This window comes from Artemia sp. Qi Xiang Cuo, chromosome 14 (assembly GCF_049724085.1).
Source record: "Artemia sp. Qi Xiang Cuo chromosome 14, ASM4972408v1, whole genome shotgun sequence".
In the NCBI taxonomy this organism is placed as follows: domain Eukaryota; kingdom Metazoa; phylum Arthropoda; class Branchiopoda; order Anostraca; family Artemiidae; genus Artemia; species Artemia sp. Qi Xiang Cuo.
In genome coordinates, this window is record NC_142807.1 from 53,293,039 (window position 1) to 53,320,320 (window position 27,282).

Genomic DNA, 27,282 nt, shown 5'->3' on the forward strand with positions numbered 1-27,282 from the left:
ATTCAATGCATCAGAAAACCCTGTAGAGGTTTCAAGCTCCTACCTAAAACATGTGGAATTTTATATTTTTTTGCCAGAAGAAAGATCACGGATGCTTGTTTATTTGTTTTGGTTTTTTGTTGTTTTTTTTCCCAGGGGTGATCGTATCGATCCAATGGTCGTAAAATATCGAGAGAGGGCTTGTTCAGAAATTAAATTAAAAATACAAGTTTTTTTTTAACTGAAAGTGAGGAGCGCCATTAAAACTTAACACGAACAGAGATTATTCCGTATATGGAACGGGCTGTCCCCTCCTCAACGCCTTGCTCTTTACGCTAAAGTTTTTTATTGTTTTAACAAATAGAGTTGTGAGAAAGAGTCAAACCTTAGCGTAAAGAGCAAGGCATTGAGGAGGGGACAGCCCCTTCCATATACGGAATAATTTCTGTTCGTCTTAAGTTTTAATGTCGCTCCTTACTTTCAGTTAAAAAAAAACTTTTTTTTATTTAATAATTAGTAAAGACGGTGGGAACAGTGAAGATGTTAAAATTATAATAGCCATGGCTCAGGGTGTTCTTCACAGTTAAAACAAGTTTGGAAGAATAGGAAGATAAGTCTGCAAATCAAGATTAGAATTTTGGAAGCTACAGTGATGACAGTGGTCAAACATGGCTCTGAAGCATATGCGCTCCGATAAGCGGATGAAGATTTGCTAGATTTTTTCCAGAGAAATAGCCTACGGATTGTTCTGGGTACCTGGCTGTCTGACCGTATTTCAAACAGTAGGCTGTACGAAAAGTGTGGTTCAATCCCGCTTTCTAGGGCTATAATGAGAGAAAGGTTGATCTAGGGCATGTTTTGCGGATGAAGGATGACAGATTGCACGAAGATTGTCCTTTTTAGCCAACCGTGTAGGGATAAACGGAAAGCAGGTCATCCACGGTTGGAGTAGGAGGATGTAATAAAGAAAGATCTAAAGGGAATGGGACTTCCTGGGAGGTTGTAAAGAGGGAGGCTTTGAATACATCGGGATGGAGGATGAGCTACAATGAACTTGTCTTTCACAGCCTTCGAGTCCATAAAGACCTTAGCGGCCTCAGGGAAAGACTGGGGCTTGTACAAGAATAATTTGAGTGATAGATCATATGAAAACAAAATGAACGTAAATAAAGGGGAGAAAGCATTAAAATATGAACTAAGGAGGTGTGAAGTGGAGGCCATGGATGAAATTGCCGAGGATCTGGAAGATGCAACTTGACGGCATAATGGTAATCTATTTTACTGGCGTGTTATTAAATTGAAAGGGATAAGTAAATCTGGACTTGTTTTAGTTAAAGATTAATTAAAAAAAGCTTTTTCCACAAAATAAGTTTTTCAAAGAAAAGTAAAGAACTCCATTAAACAAAAAATGAGCAAAAATAAAATAAAATAATCTACAAAACTTCAAAAAAGGCTCATTTGATTAGAAATTTAAAGGGCTAGTGCCCTTTTTAATAGTCGAAAGTGATTGGAGGGCAACTAACCCCAACTGTTAATTTCTGCTGGTTTTGAGTTTGACTCTGTTATTTATTGTAATTTCTATTCGTTTTGAGTTTCATTTATTTAACGATGCTGATTTGTGGTAGTTTCACACTTGGTAGATTATTTTATTTTATTTTTGCTCATTTTTGTTTAATGGAATTCTTTACTTTTCTTTGAAAAACTTATTTTGTGGAAAAAGTTTTTTTTAATTAATCTTTAACTAAGACAAGTCCAGATTTACTTATCCCTTTCAATTTATTAACATGCCAGTGTTACCATTATAGCTTACCATTATGCCGTCAAGCTGCATCTTCCAGATCTTCGGTAAATTTATCCATGACCTCCACTTCACACCTCCTTAGTTTATATTATAATGCTTTCTCTCCTTTATTTACGTTCATTTTGTTTTCATATGATCTATCACTCAAATAATTCTTGTACAAGCCCCCTCTCCAGTCTATTAAACATAAAGCTTTTTCACCAAAATTCTTAGTTGCGCTCCTAACTTTCATCCCTAAGACACCACCAGGAACTTCACAAATTGTTTTCCTAAAATTATTCTTCCACATTGTCAAACTTTAAACTCTCCAGTTTAGTACTAAACTTTTCCTAGAAATTTTCTCTCAAATTCTCATCCTGGAGTTTACCAACATCACTGGAGTTTAGTGACTTCCCGGGAGGTAGTTACGCTTCCAAAATTTCAGCTTTAAATTAACCCTAGACACTACTAGATGGTGACCTTTACTTTTAACATCAATAAAAACACTTCTATATACCCTCGTATCTTGTATTGATCCTCCCAGTCTTCGGTTTACAGTAACATAATCAATAAGATTTGCTGTCTTACCATCACGTGAATACCATGTTGACTAATGGGCAATTTTATGACCAAACCCCGTATTGGTTATAACTATAGTATTACCAACAAATTTGCAGTAGTCTGTAGTCGTTATTGCTTTCTTTTCCTATGCCAAATTTACCTAGGCTAGATTACCATCGACTCCTTTTCAAAATGACTTGGATATTAAAATGCTCTAATAAAAAACACCATATTTCATCCTGGGACCCTGTCTATTTGCTCCTCTAACTGTAAGCAAAATTCACTAGTATCACTAGTAAAGAGTCATTAGTATCTCGGTCAGTCGGTTCTACAGGGGCATATATTACTATAACTGATACCCTGAACTTTTAGGCATTAAATGAGCGATTAGTATTCTATTGCTAATACCTTCCCAGTCTTGTTTAGGCTTGTTGGGGGAAACGTTCCATCTGCAAAAATTTGGAATTTAGTTGATTTTTTTGCTAGAAGAAAGATCACGGATGCGTGTTTATTTGCTTTTTTTTACCCCATGAGTGATCGTATCGAACCAAACGGTCCTAGAATATTAGGGGAGGACTCTTTCTAGCGGAAATTAAAAGTTCTAGTGTCCTTTTTAAGTGATAAAAAAGATTGGAGGATAACTAGCCCCCCTTCCATGCCCCTTTTTCCCAAAAGCGTCCGATCAAAATTTTGAGATAGTTTTTATACTTTCGGTTACTATGGGCCCTGGTCCGCCATTTACTATATTACAGCCGCTGCTGCAACCGTGAATAGACCTATTTTATCTCAAATGTTTTTTTTTTACAAGGAACTGGAGGATTCCGTAGAGGGGCCTTCAGTTTCTTGAAAAGGAGAGTTGAAGTTGAAGCACTGACTTTTGGTGTCATTTGACACTGCCAAAAGTTGTCGTAGTTAGGCACAACCTAATTTAACGTCACTCAGATGGCTTCGCCTATACACGGCTTTAGAGAAACAAATGAATAGGTATCTATTTTCAAGGTTAAAGCGCCTATTTTTCAAAGATCTTTTTATTTCATGTAATCTCCCGATAAGTAGCCTAAACTTAAAACGAAGATAAACCACAAATTCATTAGTCCGTGACTTGTTGGTCTGACACAACAATGGCTTCATTAATCGATCTTTTTTCTCACTTTTTATTACATAATCCGAAGTTTGAAATATTAAATATCTTTTTGGATTTTTTAAGCTACTTTCCTGGAGTTTCGCAATCGGCATTGAAGGAGATCATAGCATGAAAATCTAATACATTGATGAATGTAGGATATATCTACGACATTGGTTTCTATGTTTACTAATAGGGAAAAAGTGGGATGATTTTGGCTAAGCTGATATCATATATAAAGTGATGACTATGGACAAATTACTTGGCAGCAGACTGCAGATAGCATTTTTTCCAGCGAGTTCCTGGTGCCTTTTCTTTTATGCCACCAGCGAAGTTTTCCTTCTTACATTGGAGTGAAAACTATGGACGTGCTAAATGGTAACAGACTGCACATAGCATGTGTTTCTGCGAGCTCCTCGCGCCTTTTCCTTCACGCCACCTGCAACGGTTTCCTAATGTTTTTTCAAGCAGTTGGCACAGGAGAAAACCGGTTGTTTAAAATGCCTTCAAATCAAAAACTTCCTTACATTCGCCTTCAGACTAGATATTTTGCAGATTATCACGAAGCTTATGGTCGAACCTAACGTTCTCTAATATAAAAAAATTAGGTATGAAACGGAGTGAAAGTTAGGACTACATCTAGGAATATTAGTGAAAAAGCTTTGTGTTTGCTAGAGAGGTCAAGGGGCTTGTACAAGAATTATCTGAGCGACACATCATATGAAAACAAAAGGAATGTAAAGAAAGTTGGGAAAGTATTAAAATATGAACTAAGAAGGCGTGAAGTGGTGGCCATGGACAAAATTGCCGAGGATCTGGAAGATGCAGCTAGACCGCATAACAGTAAAATATTGTATTGGCATGTTAATCCGGACTTGTCCCAGTTGCAGATAGGAACTGGGTCACAATTAGTGATAAGGGAAGGGTTTAAGAGAGATGGGCAGAACACTTTGAGAATATGCTAAACCGAAATAGAGCTGCAGGAAAAGTTATAGAGGAAAATGAAAGAGTTTGTGATACCTTGGATGATAGTTTCATTGATTAAAGGACCCATATGTTTTCCCACTTTTTACAAGCTAAGGCGTCTTTAGGGGAATAGTATAGTGTGTTATTATATATGTATTTAATCATGAATAAATCTTATCTTTAATCATTCAAAAATGAGACACACATTTTACAAATGAAAATCATTGGTCTTACCACCGAACTATCAGTACAAAGTTTCAACCGTGGCAATGCAATTTAGTATCAGTTTATGTACCCTGTGAACAGGCCAGGACTTACCAATAGGCCCACTAGGCCTGGGCCTAGGAGCACGCAATGCCAGGGGGCGTAAAAAATTATAACTGAGTGATTTTTTTGTTTAACAGAAACTGGACTGCTGTGATTTATCGTCAGTGCACTCCGCCGCCGCGCTGCCTACTCACAGAAAAGTTATTTTGAAACAGCACAGGAAATCCATTGCCAATTTACTGTAAGATGTCTCCCAAAAATTGCAGCTGAGAGTTCGGTATCGCCTCTCTCTTTCATTACTTTTGCTTCATCAATTGCGTTCTGTTCAGTGCTTCAGCTATTCCTAAATTTTCGGGGATTGCCCCGAAAATCTCCCAAAAACGGAGCGACAAAAACACTTGGGGAAGCGTAAAAGCTTGAAATCCACTGTGCTACGAAAAACTAATCTAGTGCTATTAAATTAATCCGGTTACTATGGGCCGTGGATGTTGTTATGTTACAAAATTTCAGCTACCGTTACAACCATGACTACGTTTAAAAGGGAAAACCGTGGAATTTCTTTCAGTGCAGATTTCAACAAGAGGCAAAGTCAATCGAACTTTACCGTTGTAATCCAGGGAATGAAAAATACCTCTTGCCGTACTATGGAGTTAAATGTGACGTTAGGCTTATTAAAGTTTCTTTTAACGTACACCTGTAAAGCTCAGTTTTTTCAATCTTTGCGATCATGACGCGAGTCTGAATTTTGAGCCTCTTCCTTTCAAGGCTTTAATTGTCAGCAAAGCCCATTCCAATAGAATTTGTTTCAAATTTCGAAGACAAGGGCTTGCCATCATGAGTGCAATTTTTCCAAAAAAACTTGCGAATTTTTTTCCAGAGGGTAAAACAATACTTTTAAGAAAGATTTTTTCTGCAAAAAACATATCGTGGTCTTGTATGAATACTCAAAAAATTCTAGTTTTTTGCATGTTGGGGGGAGGGGGGGGGAGAGAATTTCTTTTCCACTGACGAAATTCGCTTGGACACTGGGAAGTGGGTTCAATTCATAGCGAATTAAATATACACTTTGTTTATAGTTTAATATAGTGTATCTGACCGTGTTCGATTTTAAAAGAAACCCTTGTCGAAAAACGATGAATTTCTCTTTTAAACCGACATTTCCACCATGTTTTCATCAAGGGGAAAATCCCATCCATCGTTGAGTGAAAGCATTACTTACATTGAACATCCTCGAAGATTGCCATTTTTTCCAATATTTTTGTAGATTTTGAACGCCTCATTTTTATTCGCCAGAGCGCTACTATTTCTAATTTTCAACTAAAAAGAAAACCTATAGATGCCTAACACTAATTTTATTGAATCAGTTCCTTTCCTTTAGTCGCATGGAGAAAAGCTAAACCAATTAGTACTCTTTTTTCGTTTTACTTGATGTAATTTCCGTAAAAAGCCTATAAATAATAATTAATTTCTTTAAGAGAATTAATTTTAGTGAAAAAATCACTGTAATTTCGGTTAAAGATTACTTTTGCATAGTTCCAATCCGCCTGGTATTAGAAATAAAGATTTTAAAAACATATTCCTATTTTTATGCTTCTAAAAGTAGAGCCCTAAAAGAATTAAATAAAATAGTAAAGATAACCTTTTACGGTATCAATAAAGCTAAAAAACATTTCATCCCGCTCACAAAACAATTAGCTCTTCTCAACTTAACAGTATTTTTTAAGCAAATAATTTGAATTGCTATAAACAATGCTATAAACTGCTATAAACAATACTCTCGCATTTTTTTTTTTTTTTTTTGGAAATCTATACCAAATTATTAACTTTCATTAATTCCTTGATTGATTTTTCAGAACACTTTTACTAAACTGGCTAAACTTAGCTGACTTTCTTGGAAAAGTTGGATGAAGGTCTCACTTCTTTCAAAACATACAAAATGGACAAGTTCACCGGAGGGCAACGGTTTACTAGCAATATTGACTCCGTGGGAGCTCTACTTTAGTACACTTCGCTAAATCAACAACAAAACATGCTTGTGGTGTTGTACTCATTGTCTCCCAATTAAAATTCTCAAAGATTTAAAGACTGAAAGGATGCATAGCACAGTGCAACAAGGCTCAAGCGCAAGAAAAGCCTTTGGGTCTAAGATCCCCTAAAATATCCAGATTTTGCAATTCTTCTCATAGTTTCCGCCGTTTTATATTGGCTTATTTCTCCTATCTGACATTTTTTTTCTCCTATCTTTCATCATACTGCCTCATCCTTTTCAAAAACGAAAACTTATGTCTACACGTGTGATAGCAAAATCTCGTAAGAACATTTGATGAAAATAGAAGCCATCTTTTTTTTTTGGAACTAACGTTTGACTACTTGTGTCAAGAGCGTTGTCGTGATGTATATAAAATGAACATTTACTTAGGAAATCTTATTCAAACTTGTTACATACCTTTATTCCTGTTTGAAGATTGATTACAATCTATCAAATAAATAAACAAATAGATAATTTGTTGTAAGTCATTCATACTTTTTTTCAGGCCCGTGCGTGAGCATTTATTTTGGGGAGCGTTTTGCAAGGGGCTAAAAAGCAGCCAAAAACACGAGAAAATTATGGCATATTCGTAAAAATCTAGTGATTTCATCCGGAGTAGCCTACTCAAGTTATCTTAAGCTTACCCCAAAAACATTTGTAACAGGGTTCTCAGTCTCGCAACAGCCTGGGGAAAATATTCTGAAACGAAAAAAAAAATCCGAGATACTTCCACAGGCCTAACTACTACTACTTCTAAAAACTCATTGTGGCACCAAACCGCCTGCCGCCAACACAGCTTTGCACACTCCTCCTCCACTCCAATCTTTTCAAAACCTCTCTCGTTTCACCCTCCCAAAATGTTCCATTTTCCTTTCAATCCGTTCCTACGACGTCTTCCCAACCTATTTTGGGAAGACCTTCTTTTTGTTGGGCCTTAAATGGATGTCCGAAAAGAACAATCGTTTGCAATCTGTCCTCCTTTATCCACAAACCATGCCCTAGCCGTCTCAATTTTTCTCTCATTATAGCCATAGAAAGCAGGATGTGACCACATTTTCGTACATCTTACTGTTTGTAATACGGTTAGTCAAATGAGTACCCAAAACGATCCGTAGAAAATTCTTCTGGAAAATATCTAGCAAATCCTCTTTCGTGTTCCAAAACGCCCGCGTTTCAGAACCATACTTGGCTATTGCCATTACTGTAGCTTCCAATGTTCTAATCTTGGTTCGCAGTCTTACTTTCCTATTCTTTTGGACTTTTTTCAACTGTGAAACATACCCTATTCCTTGGCTATTCTACTTCTAACTTCTTCACTGCGCCCACAATCTTTGCTAATAATTAATTAAAAAAAACTTTGTCCACAAAATAAGTTTTTCAAAGAAAAGTAAAGAACTCCCTTAAACCCAAAATGAGCAAAAATAAAATCAAATAATCTACCAAAAGTGAAACTACCACAAATTAGCATTGATAAATAAATGAAACCCAAAATGAACAGAAATTACAATAAATAACCGAGTCAGACTCAAAACGAGCAGAAATTAACATAGGTTGGGCGCAAAACCCCGATGCCTTCCCAAGGCCAGAACAAAATTTGAACTTTACTGAAAAAATAGAAATAAATGTGCATTGTCAGTTTAATATACATATACTGATATTTAGTATTCAAAATGTTAAAATTGTTTGATTTATTAAAGTTATAAAAGTAAAAACATTTATATTTTTTCATTAAAGGGCAAATTTTGTTCTGGCCTAGGGAAGGCATAGGGGTTTCGCACCCAACTTATGTTAATTTCTGCTCGTTTTGAGTTTGACTCGGTTATTTATTATAATTTCTGTTCGTTTTGGGTTTCGTTTATTTATCGATGCGGATTTGTGGTAGTTTCGAGCTTGGTAGATTATTTGATTTTATTTTTGCTCATTTTTTGTTTAAAGGAGTTCTTTATTTCTCTTTGAAAAACTTATTTTGTGGAAAAAGTTTTTTTTAATTAATTTCTGTTCGTTTTATATTGACATAGTCTTTTGAACGAAAAAGAAAATAATAATTTAATCTTTTCGTTTTTTAAGACTTTATAGTTTGGCCTGCTATTTTATGCGGGAGAAAAATTTTAATCAATTTTAAACAACATACACCCTTTTAAAATCTGGACACAAATAGTAGTGTTTAATTTAGTTTCATACCTCCTCTAGTTGACCTGAAGTAGAAAACTTGATACCATTTGCAAAAAAATATGTTTACTTTCTTTGATAGCTTGGATACGCTTACGCTATTTTGATTCTGTTAAATTTTAAGAGCAGAAGTAGCCTCGAAAGTTTGAACATAATACCCTCAGTCGTTCTTGGGATACTGCTGAGATGCCTTATTGGGAATTAGTACTAACACAGTGCACTTTGATTTAATCTTAAGGCAACATTTAGTTTATAAACATAATGGGCAAATGGGAGGGTGGGCGTGGGAGGGTTCGGATTGGAAGGGGGATTAATTGCCCTCCAACTACTTTCGACTATTAAAAAGGGCATCAGTCCTTTATATTTTCAATCGAATGAGCCCTTTTCGAAGTTCCCACGGCAACTCCTTCGATACGAAGTGCCCTGGTCTAAACAACAACAATAACATAAAATTTCACTAATCACTTTCGACAGTAGGAAGGGGTAAGAAGGTACTGATTACACATAATTTATTCATGGATTATTGATCCACGAAGGGGGACTAGATTTCTGAGAAATTGATTGCATAATCGACTAGGACAAGAGGGAAACTGGATTTCTGAGAAATTGATTACATAATCTACGGTGAATTATTGATCCACGAAAGGGGAATTAAGAAACAATATGGCTGCTTTGATCCTTAGGTCTGAGAGATAAATGGTCTTTAGTGAAAGAGATAAATTAATATTCTATTTTTAAATAAGGCTTCTCTGATTATTAGGCTTACTGATAAATTCTGGAATTATTATTCTTTCGAAGCGTTAATAGTGTAGCTAGGGGAACCTAGGATACGAAGAAATTAACATGGGAAATGGTTTCCTAGCAATTTCAAATGTGACAGCGCAGGGATGCCGAAACAAAGGAACACGCAGAAATTACTTTTAGGGGATTATTTGGGCGAAACCGTTGAGACATTTTAGAAGATGATTTGGGCGAAACCGTTTGAAACATTTTAGAAGATGATTTAGGCGAAACAGTTTGAGACATTTTAGACGATGATTTAGGTGAAACTCCATGGTCGTTATAATACAAAAGTTCCATTTGGACAGTGTTGTGAGGTCCCCTACCCCAACCCCGAAGGGCCCCCCGGGCCCCAAGTCCCCAAAGTTCCCCCGGGCCCCTAAAGACCCTCCGGTCCCCCAAAGACCCCCAGAGCCCCCCTCCTCCAAAAAAAGTCCCCTGGATCCCCAAAGACCCCCCGGACTCCCAAAGGGCCCGGGCCACCCAAAGGGCCCCCTTTCCCCGGGCCCCCAAAGAGCTCCCCTTCCTGGTTTAGAGTTTTAGTTTGATATTAGCTTACAGTTTTAGCTAGTGTTATAGTTTAGTTGTAGTTCAGAGTTTAGAGTTCCAAGTTAAACTCTCAGCACTTGAATTTTAGTTAGAGTTGTATTTTATTTTAGTTCTAGTTAAGTGTTTTTGGACTTGTAGTTTAGTTTTAGCTAAATGTTATAGTTTAGAATTTTATCCTAAAGTCTTAGCTTAAAGTTTTCCGTTGCACTTTTAGTTTAGTTTAGTATTAGTTAAGAGTTTTAGTTTAGAGTTGTAGTTTCGTTTTAGTAAAGAATTTTAGTTTAGAGTGGTAGTTTAGTTTTAGTAAAGAGTTTTAGCTTAGAGTCTTAGCATAGAGTTTTATTTAGAGTTATAGTTTAGTTTAATTTTAGTTAAGAGTTTTAGTTTAGACTTTAAGGTTTTAGTTTAGAGTTTGAGTTTAGTTTAGAGTCTAGAGTGAAACTCTAGACTCTGAACTACAACTAAACTAAACTATAACTCTAACTAAAACTGTAAGCTAATATCAAACTAAAACTCTAAACTATGGAAGGGGGGCCCTTTGGGGGCCCGGAGGGAAGGGGCCCTTTGGGGGCCTGGGGGCCTTTGAGGGCCCGGGGGCCTTTGGGGACCGGGGCCCTTTGGGGCCCGAGGGCCCTTTGGGGTTGGGGTAGGGGACCTCACAACACTGCTCAAATGGAACTTGTGTATTATAACGACTACAGAGTTTCACCCAAATCATCTTCTAAAATGTCTCAAACTGTTTCGCCTAAATCATCTTCTAAAATGTCTCAAACGATTTCGCCCAAATCATCTTTTAAAATGTCTCAAACGGTTTCGCCCAAATAATCCCCTAAAAGTAATTTCTGCGTGTTCCTTTGTTTCGGCATCCCTGCGCTGTCACATTTGAAATTCCTAGGAAACCATTTCCCGCGTTAATCTTTTCATCTCATATGTGTTCCTAGCTACACTATTAAAGTTCGGATAGAATATTAATTCCAGAATTTATCACTAGGCCTAATGACCAGAGAAGCCATATTTAAAAATAGAATATTAATTTATCTCTGTCACTAAAGACCATTTATCCCTCAGACCTAAGAATCAAAGAAGCCATATTGTTTCTTAATTCCCCTTTGGTGGATCAATAACTCACCGTCGATTATGTAATCAATTTCTCAGAAATCCAGTTCCCCTCTTGTCCTAGTCGATTATGCAATCAATTTCTCAGAAATCTAGTCCCTCTTCGTGGATCAATAATCCATGAATAAAGTATGTGTAATCAGTACCTTCTTACCCCTCCCTACTGTCGAAAGTGATTAGTGATATTTTATGTTATTGTTGTTGTTTAGAGCAGGGCACTTCGTATCGAAGGAGTTGCCGTGGGAACTTCGCAAAGGGCTCATTTGATTGAAAGTAGAAAGGACTGATGCCTTTTTAATAGTCGAAAGTAGTTGGAGGACAACTAATCCCCTTCCAATCCGAACCCTCCCACGCCCACCCTCCCATTTGCCCATTATGTTTAAGAACTAAATATTGCCTTAAGATTAAATCAAAATACACTGCGATAATGCTAATTCTTAATATAGCATCTCAGTAGTATCCCAAGAACGACTGAGGGTATTATGTTCAAACTTTCGGGGCTACTTCTGCTCTTAAAATTTAACCAAATCAAAATAGCGTAAGTGTATCCAAGCTATCAAAGAAAGTAAACAGATTTTTTGGCGAATGGTATCATGTTCTCCATTTCAGATCAACTAGAGGAGGTATGAAACTAAATTAAACAGTACTACTTGTGTCCAGATTTTTAAAAGGGTGGATGTTGTTAAAAATTGATGAAATTTTTTCTCCAGCATAAAATAGCAGGCCAAACTATAGTCTTAAAAAATGAAAAGATTAAATTATTATTTTCTTTTTCGTTGAAAAGACTATGTCAATATAAAGCGAACAGAAATTAATTAAAAAAACTTTTTCCACAAAATAAGTTTTTCAAAGAAAAGTAAAGAACTCCATTAAACAAAAATGAGCAAAAATAAAATCAAATAATCTACCAAGCTTCAGCTCTTAACTATAACTATAACTAGAACTTTAGCTATATACTCTTAACTATAACTAAACTAAACTTCAGCTCTAACTAAAACTCTAAACTAAGACTCAAAGGTAAAACTCTTAACTAAAAATAAACTATACTACAACTCTAACTAAAACTCTAAGCTAAGATTCTAAGGTAAAACTCTAAATTCTTAACTAAAAGTAAACTAAACTAGAACTCTAACTAAAACTCTAAGCTAAGACTCTAAGGTAAAACTCTAAACTCTTAACTATAACTAAGCCAAACTTCAACCCTAACTTAAACTCTTAGTTAACACTTTAGGTTAAAAGTCTGAACTCTTAACTAAACTAAACTATAACTCTAACAAAAACTCTAAACGAAGACTCTAGACGCTTAACTAAACTAGACTTTATCTCTAACTAAAACTCGAAGCTAAGACTCTAAAATATACCTCTTGATTAAAACTAAGCTATAACTTTCACTAAATCTCCAAGCTAAGACTCTAAACTAAAACACTAAACTCTTAACTATAATTACACTAAACTTTGACACCAACTAAAACTCTAGTCTAAAACTCTAAGGTAAAACTCTAAACTCTTAACTAAAACTAAACTAAACTAGAATTCTAACAAAAACTCTAAGCTATGACTCTAAGCTAAAACACTAAACTCTTAACTATAACTAAACTAAACTTCAACTCTAACTAAAACTCTAAGCTAAGACTCTATGGTAAAACTCTAAACTCTTAACTATAACTAAACTAAACTAAAAATAAACTCTAACTAAACTCTAAGCTAAGACTCTAAGCTAAAACTCTAAACTCTTAACTAAAAATAAACTAAAATAGAACTTTTACTAAAACTCTAAGCTAAGACTCTAAACTCTAAACTCTTAACTATTACTAAACTAAACTTCAACTCTAACAAAAACTCTAAGCAAAAAATCTAGGCTAAAACTCTTAACTCAAACTAAACTAGAACTCTAACAAAACCTATAAGCTAAGACTCTAAGCCGAAATTCTTAAACTCTTAACTAAACTAAACTTCAACTCTAACTAAAACTTTAAGTCAAGAATCTAATGTAAAACTCTAAGCTGTTAGCTATAACTAAACTAAACTAGAACCCTAACTAAAACTCTAAGCTAAGACTCTAAGCTAAAACTCTAAGCTCTTAACTATAACTAAACTAAACTTCAACTCTAACTAAAACTCTAAGCTAAGATTCTAAGTTAAAACTCAAAACTCTTAACTATAACTAAACTTAACTTCAACTCTAACTAAACTCTAAGCTAAGACTTTAGGCTAAAACTCTAAACTATAACTAAACTAAGCTTCAACTCTAACTAAAACTCTAAGCTAAGACTATTATATGAATCTCTAAACTAGAACTATACTAACCTAGAACTCTAACAAAAACTCTAAGCTAAAACTGCAAACTATTAAAACTATAACTATACTAAACTTCAACTCTAACTAAAACTCTAAGCTAAAACTGAAAGGTAAAACTCTAAACTGTTAGCTAAAACTAAACTAAACTAGAACTCTAACTAAAACTCTAGGCTAAGAATCTAGGCTAAAACTCTCAACTCTTAACTATAACTAAACTCAACTTCAACTCTAACTAAACCTCTAAGCTAAGACTCTAAGTTAAAACTCAAAACTCTTAACTATAACTAAACTTAACTTCAACTCTAACTAAACTCTAAGCTAAGACTTTAGGCTAAAACTCTAAACTATAACTAAACTAAACTTCAACTCTAACTAAAACTCTAAGCTAAGACTCTAATCTAAAACTCTTAACTAAAAATAAACTAGAACCCTAACTAAAACTCTAAGCTAGGACTCTAAGCTAAAACACTAAACTCTTAACTATAACTAAACTAAACTTCAATTCTAACTAAAACTCTATGTTAAAACTCTAAACTCTTAACTAAAAATAAACTAAACTAGAACTCTAACAAAAACTCTAAGCTATGACTCTAAGCTAAAACACTAAACTTTTAACTATAACTAAACTAAACTTCAACTCTAGCTAAAACTCTAAGATAAGACTCTAAGATAAAACTCTAAACTCTTAACTATAACTAAAGTAAACTAAACTTCATCTCTAACTGAACTCTAAGCTAAGACTCTAGGATAAAACTCTAAACTCTTAACTAAAACTAAACTAAACTATAACTCTTACTAAAACTCTAAGCTAAGACTCAAGGCTACAACTCTAAACTCTTAACTATAAATAAACTAAACTTCAACTCTAACTAAAACTCTAATCTAAGAATCTTATATGAATCTCTTAGCTAAAACAAAACTAAACTAGAACCCTAACTAAAACTCTAAGCTAAGACTCTAAGCTAAAACTCTAAACTCTTAACTAAACTAAACTTCAACTCTAACTAAAACTTTAAGCTAAGACTCTAAGGTAAAACTCTAAACTGTTAACAAAAAAAAAACTAAACTAGAACTCTAACTAATACTCTAAGCTAAAACTCTAAACTCTTAACTATAACTCTAAGCTAAGACTCTAAGCTAAAACTCAAAAATCTTAACTATAACTAAACTTAACTTCAACTCTAACTAAACTCTAAGCTAACACTCTAGGCTAAAACTCTAAACTCTTAACTATAACTTAACTAAGCTTCAACTCTAACTAAAACTCTAAGCTAAGACTATAATCTAAAACTCTTAACTAAAACTATACTAAACTAGAACTTTGACAAAAACTCTAAGCTAAGACTCTAAGCTAAAACTCTAAACTCTTAACTATAACTAAACTAAACTTCAACTCTATCTAAAACTTTAAGCTAAGATTCAAGGCTAAAACTCTAAACTCTTAACTATAGCTAAACTAAACTTCAGCTCTAAATAAACTCTAAGCTAAGCCTCTAAGCTAAAACTCTAAACTCTTAACTATAACTAAACTAAACTTCAACTCTAAATAAACTCTAAGCTAAGCCTTTAAGCTAAAACTCTAAACTCTTAACTATAACTAAACTAAACTTAAACTCTGACTAAAACTCTAAGCTAAGACTCTAAGCTAAAACTCCAAACTCTTAACTATAACTAAACTAAACTTCAACTCTAACTAAACTCAAAGCTAAGACTCTAGGCTAAAACTCTAAACTCTTAACTAAAACTAAACTAAACTAGAACTTTAACTAAAACTCTAAACTACAACTCTAAACTCTTAGCTATAACCAAACTCAACTTCAACTCTAAGCTAAGACTCTAGGCTAAAACTCTAAGCTATAACTCTAAAGACTTAACTATAACTAAACTAAACTTCAAATCTAACTAAAACTCTAAGCTAAGACTCTAGGCTAAGACTCTAAGCTCTTAACTAAAAATAAACTAAACTATAACTCTAAATAAAACTCTAAGCCCTGACTCTAAGCTAAAACTCTAAACTGAAACTAGACTAAACTAGAACCCTAACTAAAACTCTAAGCTACGACTCTAAGCTAAAACTCTAAACTCTTAACTAAAACTAAACTAAACTAGAACTCTAACTAAGACTGTAAAGTAAAACTCTATACTCTAAATTAAACTCTTAACTACTATAAGTCTAACTAAAACTGTAAGCTAATACCAAACTGAAACTCTAAACTAAAACTCTTAACTAAAACTAAACTATAACTCTAAACTAAAACTCTTAACAAAAATTAAACTAAACTATAACTCTAACAAAAACTCTAAACTCTAAACTAAAACTCTTAAGTCTGAACTAAAACTCTTAATTAAAATTAAACTAAACTATAACTCTACCTAAAACTCTAAGCTAAGACTCTAAGCTAAATCTCTAAACTCTAAACTCTAAACTAAAACTCTTAACTAAAACTAAACTACAACACTAAACTAAAATTTTTTACTAAAACGAAACTACAACTCTAAACTAAAACTCTTAACTAATACTAAACTAAAGTAAAAGTGCAACGAAAAACTCTAAGCTAAGACTTTAGGCTAAAATTCTAAACTATAACATTTAGCTAAAACTAAACTACAAGTTCAAAAACACTTAACTAAAACTAAAATAAAATATAACTCTAACTAAAACTCTAAGTGCTGATTAAGAGTAATTTGAAACTCTAGACTCTGAACTACAACTAAACTAAACTATAACTCTAACTAAAACTTTAAGCTAATATCAAACTATACTCTAAACTAGGGAGGGGGGCTCTTTTGGGGCCCAGGGGAGGAGGCTTTTTTTTGGGGGGGGGGGGGGCTTGGGTGCCCGGGGGGAATTTGGGGGCACGGAGGCCTTTTTGGGCCCGGGGGCCTTGGGGGCACCGGGGGCCTTGGGGATGGGGGTTCGGGGGGTCTTTGAGGGCCTGGGGGGCCCTTTGGGGTTGGGGTGGGGACCTCACAAAACTGCTCAAATGGAACTTGTGTACTATAACGACAACAGAGTTTCACCCCAAATCATCTTCTAAAATGTCAAAAAATGTTTCGCCTAAATCATCTTCTAAAATGTCTCAAACGGTTTCGCCCAAATCATCTTCTAAAATGTCTCAAACTGTTTCGCCTAAATAATCCCCTAAAAGTAATTTATGCGTGTTCCTTTGTTTCGGCATCCCTGCGCTGTCACTTTTGAAATTCCTAGGAAACCATTTCCAGCGTTAATTTCTTCATCTCATAGGTGTTCCTAGCTACACTATTAAGGTATCGATAGAATATTAATTCCAGAATTTATCACTAAGCCTAATGACCAGAGAAGCCATATTTAAAAATAGAATATTAATTTATCTCAGTCACTAAAGACCATTTATCCCTCAGACCCAAAGATCAAAGAAGCCAAATTGTTTCTTAATTCCCCTTTCGTGGATCAATAATTCACCGTCGATTATGTAATCAATTTCTCAGAAATCAATTTCCCTTCTTGTCCTAGTCGATTATGCAATCAATTTCTCAGAAATCTAGTCCCCCTTCGTGGATCAATAATCCATGAATAAATTATGTGTAATCAGTACCTTCTTACCCCTCCCTACTTTTGACTGTTAAAAAGGGTACTAGCCCTTTGAATTTCAAATCGAATGAGCCCTTTTTTAATTTTCTACAAAAAAGATTTCAATAAATACCTTATATCCCCCCAGGGCATAACTTATAACCCTTGCCCTGTGGGTTGTGGGGGAGTGTCCTTCTCAAAAACATATTTTCTATCTGGAGATCAACTACACTGAACAAAATAGCTATCTCAAAATTTTTATTGGATGTGTTTGGGGGAATGATGGGCGTGGGGGGGGGGTCTAGTTGGTCTCCAATCACTTTCGACTATTATAAAGGGCATTAGCCCTTTGAATTTCCAATCCAATGGGCTTTTTATGAAGTTTCTACGACAACACCTTCTATAAAAACCTTATATGCCCCCAGGGCATAACTTAAAACCCTTGCCCTGAGGGTTGTGGGGGAGTGTCATCCTCAAAAAGCCATTTTATCTATGGAGATCAACTATACTCAAAAAAGTGACTATTTCAAAATTTTGATTGGATGTGTTTGGGGGACTGATGGGCGTGGGGGGGCTAGTTGCCCTCCAATCACTTTCGACTATTAAAAAGGGCACTGGAACTCTCGATTTCAAACCGAATGAGCCCCTTTTGAAGTTTCTAAGACGACCCCTTCCATATGAAGTGCACTGCTCTAAAGGAAAAAAATAATAAATGATACATTGTGCCAACATCGTTCTTATATGCCATCAGCGCATAACTTAAAACCCTTGCCCCGAGGGTTGTGGGGGAGAGTCCTCCTCAAAATCATATTTTTTATCCGGAAATAAACTACGCTTAACAAAATGGCTATCTCAAAATTTTGATTGGATGTGTTTGGGGGAATGATGGGCGTGGGGGAGGAGGGGGAGGGGTAGTTGCTCTCCAGTCACTTTCGACTATTAAAAAGGGCACTAGCCATTCTAATTTCCAATCGAATGAGCTCTTTTAGAAGTTTCTACGACAACTCCTTCGAAAAAAAAACATTGTGCCACATCGTTCACTCCAATTTCCAATTGAATGAGCGCTTTTCGAAGTTTCTACGACAACTTCGTCGATACGAAGTGCCCTGCTCTAAAGGGAACAATTAATAAATAATTCATTGTGCCAACATCGTTCTTATGTACCCCCAGGGTAAAACAGACACTCGTTTCTCAAAGGGTTGTGGGGGAGTATTCTCCTCTTTACTTGGTCCTCGTGTCATGGCTCGGTCTCGTGTCTTCTTACGCTTTACTTATGCAGTACGATTGTGTTACATATAATTAGTGCAACAACTTTCTATATATACCTTATATGCCCCCAGGACATAACTTACAACCCTTGCACTTAGGGCTCTGAGGGGGTTATATCCTAAAAGACCTAATTTCCAGAACGTTCAAATACGTTGAACAAAATGGATATTTCAAAATTTTGATTGGATGTGTTTTGGAAAATGTTGGGCTTGAGAGGGGCGTTAGTCCCTATCCAATCACTTCTAACTATTAAAAAAGGCACTAGCCCTGTCAATTTCCAATTGAATGAGACCTTTTGAAGTTTCTACGACAACGCTTTCAATAAAAACTTTACATGCCTCAGGGCAAAACTAACAACCCTTGCACTCAGGGCTCTGAGAGGGTTATCATCCTAAAAGACAAAATTTCCAGAACTTTCAACTACGTTGAAGAAAATAGATATCTCAAAATCTTAATTCGATGTGTTTGGCAAAATGGTGGGAGTTAGAGGGGCGTTAGTCGCTATCCAATCATTTTCAACTATTAAAAAAGTCACCAGCCCTTTCAATTTCCAATTGAATGAACCCTTTTGAAGTTTTTACGACAACGCTTTCAATAAAAACTGTATATGCCCCCAGGGCATAGCTTACAACCCTTGCCCTGAGTGCTTTGGGGGGAGGGATTGTCATCCTTAAAGACCTAATTTCCAAAACTTTCAACTACGTTGAATAAAATGGTTATCTAAAAATGTTGATTGGATGTGTTTTGGGAAAAGGTGGGCATGAGAGGGCGGTTATTTGCCCTCAAATCACTTTCGACTATTAAAAAGGGTACTATCCCTTTGAATTTCAAATCGAATGTGCCCTTTTTCAAGTTTCTACGACAAAGATTTCAATAAAAAACCTTATATACCCCTTAAAATTTTGATTCGATGTGTTTAGGTGAATGATGGGTGTGGGAGGGGACTATTCGCCCCCCAATCACTTTCGACTATTAAAAAGGGCACTAGAACTCTCGATTTCCATTCGAATAAGCCCCTTTTGAAGTTTCTATGACGACCCCTTCCATATGAAGTGCCCTGCTCTAAAGGAAAAAAAATGATACATTGTGCCAATATCGTTCTTATAATCCTTCAGGGCACAACTTAAAACCCTTGACCGAGGTTTGTGGGGGAGTGTCCTCCTCAAAAACATATTTTCTATCGGGAAATCAACTACGCTGAAAAAAATGGCTATATCAAAATTTTGATTGGATGTGTTTGGGGGAATGATTGGTGTGGGGGGGGGGGGTTAGTCTTCTAGAAGGCAACGCCTTCCATAAAAACCTTATTTGTCCCCAGGGCATAACTTAAAACCCTTGCCCTGAGGGTTGTGGGGGAGTGTCCTCCTCAAAAACATATTTTCTATCTGGAAAACAACTACGCTGAACAAAATGGCTATCTCAAAATTTTGATTGGATGTGTTTGGGGGAATGATGGGTGTGAGGAGGGGGCTAGTTTCCCTCCAATCACTTTCGACTATTAAAAAGGGCACTAGCCATTCTAATTTCTAATCGAAGGAGCCCTTTTCGAAGTTTCTACGACAACTCCTTCGATACGAAGTGCCCGGGTATGGAGGAAAAAAAACACATTGTGCCCACATCGTTCTTTACTTAGGCAGCGTTAGCGCGCTGCGTATGATACTACCCTGGTAAGAGAAGCTATCCACTTGATTGATCATCTCCTTACCCAGCATCACCTCTTCATACATTTTCATCTAGGAAGCTGAAATCATCAGCATAATCTATATCTGGGAAGTTTTGCCTTCCCATTGCGATTCCATGCTCTCCCATTGCAATTTTGGGAATGAGAATTCCCAAAAATGTCTTTCAAAATATAGGGGGTGACCCCTCCCAAGAAAAAAAACGGATCTGTTTTTGTTCTTTATCTAGTTTTTAAGTTCTACCTGCAGCTAAAACAAATTTTAGTTTTACGGTATCATTTTTCACTACCAAAACGCCTTTCCAAGGCATTTAAAGATGGTTTCTATATATAGCCTATATTTTTTTTTTTTTTTTTTTTTTTTTTTTTTTTTAAGAAAGAACAGGTGAGACACTGATGAAGCCTTCGGATACAGCCTAACCAAAGCATTTTCAAGAATTTTTTTTCGACTTACCTAGTACAGGAAGCGATAATTGACACCGATTACACCTATTCCCAAATCAAAAAGCTTTTAAATTTGAAAATCACGAATATATCACTTACAACTAATACATAGTTTACAAATATATTACTTTCCTTTTCAAAAACACGGGAGCTTTGAAGTTTGAAAGTGAAATAACGAAGTTGAAATAGCTTAACCTTAGACAATACATCCTGTCAAAATCAAGGCTAAAAGTTCTTATGTGTAATTAGCAGAAGCGTGTGAGAAGTCGAGCATGTATGATTTTGTGTTGTTTTTATTCGCCTTTAATTGCACTGATTTAGTTATAAAGGAAGCGTGCAATCATTAATCACGACTCATTTTTAATTTAATTGCAAGAATTCGCGACTCTGTTGCTTTCTTTCTGTTATGCTTGCTGATTTGATTAATTTTGTAGCAGTGGGCAGCTTAGTTTTTTTTACTATTATTATTCAAATTACTATAAATAAAACAGGTGTTAAATTTGTACCTAAAAGGTGCAAAATTGCTAACCAAAAGGCAAAGAAACGCATAAAAACAGCATGAATGAAACACGAGGAGACAATAAGTAGCGTTTCGCAAAACTGTTCAGGTATTTCTGTAACTAGAAAGTCTTCTGAAACATAAAGGTCCTTAATGCGTTGGTCATCTTGCAATACTTGAGGGGAGAGGGGGCCAATTGACCTCCCTCTCCCCTTGATTTTGTGAATATAATTTTTAGGTAATTTCCTTTAAAAAAAAAGCCACGAGATCACCTCTCTCCCTTTATTTTGAAAATACATTTTTATCCCTCTAAAGTTTTGTATACTTCAATCAAACAGTTTGTGGTAACGAACTGTCAGTAAGGAGCGACCCGGCTCAATAGTAACCGAAACTGTGAAAAACGGAATTTTGATACCAATACATACATCGAAATAATTGGATTTTCATTCTAATTTTAAATGTATAGGTTTCATCAAGTTTAGTCTTATCCATCAAAAGTTACGAGCCCGAGAAAATTTGCCTTATTTTCAACAAAAGGGGGAAGCACCCCTTAAAAGTCATAGAATCTTAATGAAAATCACACCATCAGATTCAATGTATCAGAGAACCCTACTCTAGAGGTTTCAAGCTCCTATCTCCAAAAATGTGGAATTTTTATTTTTTGCCGGAAGAAAGATTAAGGATGCTTGTTTATTTGTTTTGTTTTTCAGGGGTGATGGTATCGACCCAGTGGTCCTAGAATGTCACGAGAGGTCTCATTCGAACAGAACTTGGGAGGATATTTCCATGAGGGAAGAGAATTTTCCATGAAGAGGTGCCAGATTTCCCAGCATTATTTAAAAACAAGCAGAAATTAAACCAAAAACAAGTTTTTTCAACAGAAAGTAAGGATCAACATTAAAACTTAAGACAAACAGAAATTATTCCGTATACTAGGGGGTTCACCCCTCATCAATACCTTACTCTTTATGCTAAAGTATTTTTAGTACTTTCAAAACAGCTATTTATTCTAATAAAACGGCCTTTGTGATTCAGGGGTCATTCTTGAAGAATTGGAACAAAATTCAGACTTTAAAGTAAAGAGCGAGGTATTGACGAGGGGGCGAACTCCCTCATATATGTAACAATTTCCGTTCGTTTTAAGCTTTAATGTTGCTCCTTACTTTCAGTTGAAAAAAATTGTTTTTTTTTATTTAATATCCTATAAGAATCAACAACTAAATTTATTAATTTATTTATCCGAAATTAAACTACTACACGTGTTTCATAAAATTTAGGAAATTCAATAAGCAGACAATTTTACAAACACAAGCATGTTACATTTACATAATATCTTGAATTAAACACAGATGAATTATACTGATGGTTCGAGTGTTTAATGCAGCATTACATGGCGTCCTGTAATTAGTTTGGCCAATGACTAGAGTGCCATATAACCCTAAATTCAGTAAAAGAGGATATTTGGAACTATTCAGCCATGCAACCAAAAGTCTACCAGAAGAGTTCGAGGTGTTTTCAAAATTTCACAAAGCTAAGTTTGGAAGATAAGTTTAAGGTCTAAAGCCATGTATTCTTTCATCTTTTGAAGGAAAGTTGGCCAAGTAATGTTAAAAACGATGACCAAGGAATGTGGGCATTCATGAGTAAGACCCCCTCCCTCCCCCATCCCTATTTAGATACACCTTGATTGGTTAACCGTTTCGAAGTGACATGTCTACCTTCACGTGAAAGAGGCAAATGATGGTAAGGCTTCACACTTCAATTGACACGTAAGAGTTCTTCTGCACGGCCATTGGCCGTTTATGGTGTAAGTGCAGCAAGTATGTTCTTCGAGACCGTGGGAAGAAAAACTGTTTTCAGACATGTACAAAGAAGTTCGTTTCAAAATGGCTTCATTTTGAGGGGAAGATGCTACTTATGTTTAGTCTGTATGGGCTGAAATCCAAAAGGTTCTTCTTATTGATTGGTTCTATCTATTTTTGTTCAAACTGGTTGAAGCCCATAAAATATAGATGAAACATAGGCTTTGAAGGGACGCATATTTCCATTGCTGTCTTAGTTCATTGAAGTGATGTAGGCTAGCTGACAGATAGCAACAAGTTCGCCATTTTTTTAGTTGTGAGAGTTTGCTTGTTAATAAATACCATTTATTCATTGAAGGGATGGACACAAAACAGGTGGCAAGTGTAACGAAGACTCCAGCTTTAATCAGACCTTTTTGGTCAGAACCGGATCCGTCAAGGACTTCTTGTCAAGGGCTTCTTTAGTCACAGTTTTTGTTGGTTAGATGTCTTGGTCTTATTGTTAAGGTATGTATGTTGAAAGGCAAGCTTGGATACGTCAAAAAATTATATATAAAGCTTCATAAGTTGGCATGTGTTTTATAAGAAAAGACCACATAGATACATCTTAATCTTAGAAAGATTTTTTTTTTAATTTTCCTGTTTATAGCTTAGTGGCTGACTTTATTTCTTTCCCAAGTAAATTTCTGAACACATATCTCAGCTATAGTAATTTAGAAAGAGTGATGCTATTAAATATACATTTTTTAGAAGAGATAAAAAAAATATATATCAGATTTTTTTTTCTTTTTACTTTTATTTAGAACCCGTAGGAAGGGAAGGAAGGACCAACCCCATATGCACCGTGGTAGCCACAACCTAATGAAGTGCGAATCCCGACCCTTAACCGAACTTTAAAAAAACCTGTTTTCAAAGAAACTGGGTAGTGAAAATTTTCTCATTAATACTAGATAGAGAATATTAGGTTTTAGCCTAATAGGCATTAGGCTTTGGCTGAACAGTAGCTTTTGATTATGAAAATATATTTTTTAATTCATAAAAATATCCTGAAACAGGATGTCTAATCGAATCCTCAAATCTCATTTCATGGATACTATTTTAAAGAGCTTTGACAGGATATCAGATTCGCCAGAAAAATGTCAAATCGAAGTAAAAAGTACATCGTTGAAATTTTCGTTTGGATGTCTTCAGCCTGCCGTCTTGAAAAACAAAGACAAAGGCACTTTTTTGCATGTTTTGCAGTGATGTGTCTCCTTTTTTCGCCTCAACTAGTAGTATACTCAAAGGCCATAGAGCATGGGCGGATCCAGTATTTTTTTACGGGGAGGGCACAAAATAGGTTGATCCGATAAAAAAAAGTTTAGGGGGAGGGGCGCAAAATAGGTTGGTCCGATAAACTTGCATTAGGAGCAAGTTTAATTAACGCAAACTTGAGTTAATTAAGTAAATTACACCACTTTAGACAATGCTGGGGGGCACCCCCTTGGATCCGCCACTGCCATAGAGGGATGCTTAGTCACTCAGTTGAAGGCTATTGATATCATCAAACAAAAGTCTCATATAACACTAAAAACATGACTTTTTGGTGCCATTTCCGGAGTGAAAGGGTTAGGAAAGACGGAAAGTCTTGGGGTTGAGGTAACCATCTCTGAAAACTCCAGCTGCAGATTTACAGTCTCCTATCATGATTGCAGCGGCAGATGTAGCCTAGGAACTAGCGATTCACGGCCAAAACTAGCCTAAGTTTTAAAAATCACATTTTCAAAGAAACTGGCGGGTGAAAGTAATTTATAGCAACTGGTACAGGTCTAGACTGACTGTTCCCTCTGAGTTTATTACTATGCTAGTAGAGCATTTTAATATTATGTCGCCTGGCTTCAGCAATTTTTAATATTATGTTCCAGATTTTCAGCAATTTTATCCATTGACTCCACTTCACACCTTCTTAATTCATATAATAATTTTTGAAAAATGTTTTAAAACTGAAAAATGAACAACTGTGCTCAATTTTGAAAATTGTTTTATTATTAAAAATTTTTGTTGATTTAAATTCTAATGAGAGACCAAGATCACCGGGGAAAATACGTGAGTTGTTGGATATTATTATTATTATTATTATTTATTTTTAACCCACACTATACAGAGGTACAATACGTGGAGTATCACGGGAAAAAACACAAAAAATGCGACACAAGACAATATATAAATCAAAAATTACCAAATTACAGTGTAACACATAATAATTTAAAAGAAACGAGAGCAAAAAAAAAAAAAAATAAATAAATAAACTGAAAGGAGGCGGAAAAGAGGAAAAAAAACAAAAAAAAACTGAAAAAGTTCAAAAAAAAATAAGCCGGCATTAATATTATAATTATTGGATTTTTACTAACTCTTTAAAAATCTAAAATTGTAGAATGACCAAACAGAGAAAAACAACTAAACAAATAAAAGAAAAATAACTTAGGACTGAAAAAACCCGATAAGGTGATGGTGCGGAGAAAAACGGATACAAGCAGTATTTGAAAGTTTTCTGTGTAGTGCTTCCAGTTTTTCAGTAATATTAGGAACAAGAAATTTATTAATAATTACCCGGTTTTTGGTCCAAGGTGGAAGAAACAACAAAAATTTACAAAATCTAAAATAATTAATCCGGATTCTTTTTAACTAAGTTTTCTTCAGAAGGAGGAAAATTCCAGAAGCAAAAAGAATTGAATGGTCACAAAAAGTTGAGTAGAGCTTGGCTAACGCGAGTTTATTATATTTACCACTATTGGCAACAATCTTAGCATATCCTAATTTAATTTGCATATTAATATCTGAGACTGTGCGCTGGCGCAAGCTCGGAAGACTATTAGTAATAAAAATACCGAGCCATCGAAGAGAATCTACAAGAGGGATAGTAAAGCCACTACAGCGAAGGGAAGTACTAGAAATATTATTAAAAGAAAGAAATTTACATTTATCTACATTAAGAGACAGGCCTATGTCTGAAAAAGAAGAAGCAACACGAGAAACCATGTTAGATAAACCAGTTTTAGTACGGCTTATAAGAAGCAGATCATCAGCGTAAGCCAGGTAGGAAACATCAGAAAAACCGGAGAGATAGGTAGCCGAAATCTTTGCCAGAACTCCTGAAATACACAAATTAAAAAGGGTCGGAGATAAAACTCCACCTTGCCTTAAACCTCTTTTCAATTTAATATTAGATGCAGGCAGAGATTTCAGCCGAAGAAAAGAATTAGTGTACCAGTAACGAAGAAGCATTATAACCGACAGATTGACACCGTAACCATGAAGAGCAGAAAAAATCTGACTATGACATACACTATCCAAAGCTTTTGATAGATCTAAAGTACAAAAAAATATACTCCTTCCCTTAGAAGAATTTTCAAGGAGCAAAGATGATAATACACGATGTGCGTGTTGACAACCTACTCCGGTCTTAAATCCAAGCTGGTTATCTCTCTCAAGCATATTATTAGTCACAAAAGGTATTAAAACATGCTCAAGAACTTTACTAAAAGTGCAAGAGACAGTAATAGGTCGGTAAGAAGAGCAAATAAAAGGAGAATTTCCCTTCTTTAAAATTGAAGAGACAGTACCACACAAAAACTCTCCGGTACACTAGAAGTACAAATACACATCTGGAGAAGTAGACGTATATGGTTAATAAGGGGGGAGCCATCTAATAAAAGGTAAAATCTAGATATACCATCATTATCAATATTATCTTATTTAAGTTTCTTAATTGCTTCAATTACGGATGAAAGAGAAATAGGAACACAGAGACGCTGAGATAGAGGGGTACTAAAAATAGCAGAAAGAGAATGAGAATACAAAGAATGCACACGGTAATTAACATTAGAAAAAATAGACGAGTAATGGTCATGCCAAGCAGATGCAGGAAGACAATCACTATTTGGTACATCACTTCTAATCGACTCAGAATTAATAACTTTTCGCCATTCTCTCTTTGACACAGGAAAATCCATACCACGAATAATAACAAACTCCATAATAAACTCCATATGCACGAATAATAACAATAAACAATGGGAAAAAACGTACTATATTCATCTTTTAGGCAAAGATAATTGAAGCTAAAATGGTTCTGTTTTTACTATATGAAGTGAAACATCATAGTAAAACTCAGGAGCGTCAATGTAGAGGGGGGGGGGAGTACTTTCCCCCATAAATTTGAAACATCTTTTTGGGGGTATTTTCATTGAAAAATTCCTTTTTTGTATTCTAATCGAAAAACCAACAAATTACCCTCCCCCCGCTAGGCTTTGAATATGTTGGGCTTAGATGAATTCTCTTGGCTCCTCATTATTTGCTTGTTTCAGTGGATATTTATGAATTCCTTAACAGAGGATTTTCAATGGCCTTATGCAGCAAAAGATGTCTGAAACTAGGAAAATAA

At 35.4% G+C, this 27,282-nt stretch overlaps 1 protein-coding gene across 2 annotated transcripts in view; it reads right to left on the minus strand.

Annotated features, from left to right (window-relative positions):
• The window catches only part of LOC148944615 (protein FAM107B), an 86,196-nt gene extending 65,503 nt beyond the window's left edge, over nucleotides 1-20,693 (minus strand). Inside the window, exon 1 of one of the 2 annotated variants that reach the window (XM_089100049.1) lies at nucleotides 5,896-5,999. In XM_089100049.1, the coding sequence (XP_088956175.1) occupies nucleotides 5,896-5,956 (61 nt within the window). In that variant the 5' untranslated portion in view covers nucleotides 5,957-5,999. Of the gene's footprint in view, nucleotides 1-5,895; nucleotides 6,000-20,568 lie in introns of those variants that run through there. The other variant, XM_089100053.1, reaches the window with a different exon arrangement.
• Between the last annotated feature and the right edge of the window lie 6,589 nt (nucleotides 20,694-27,282).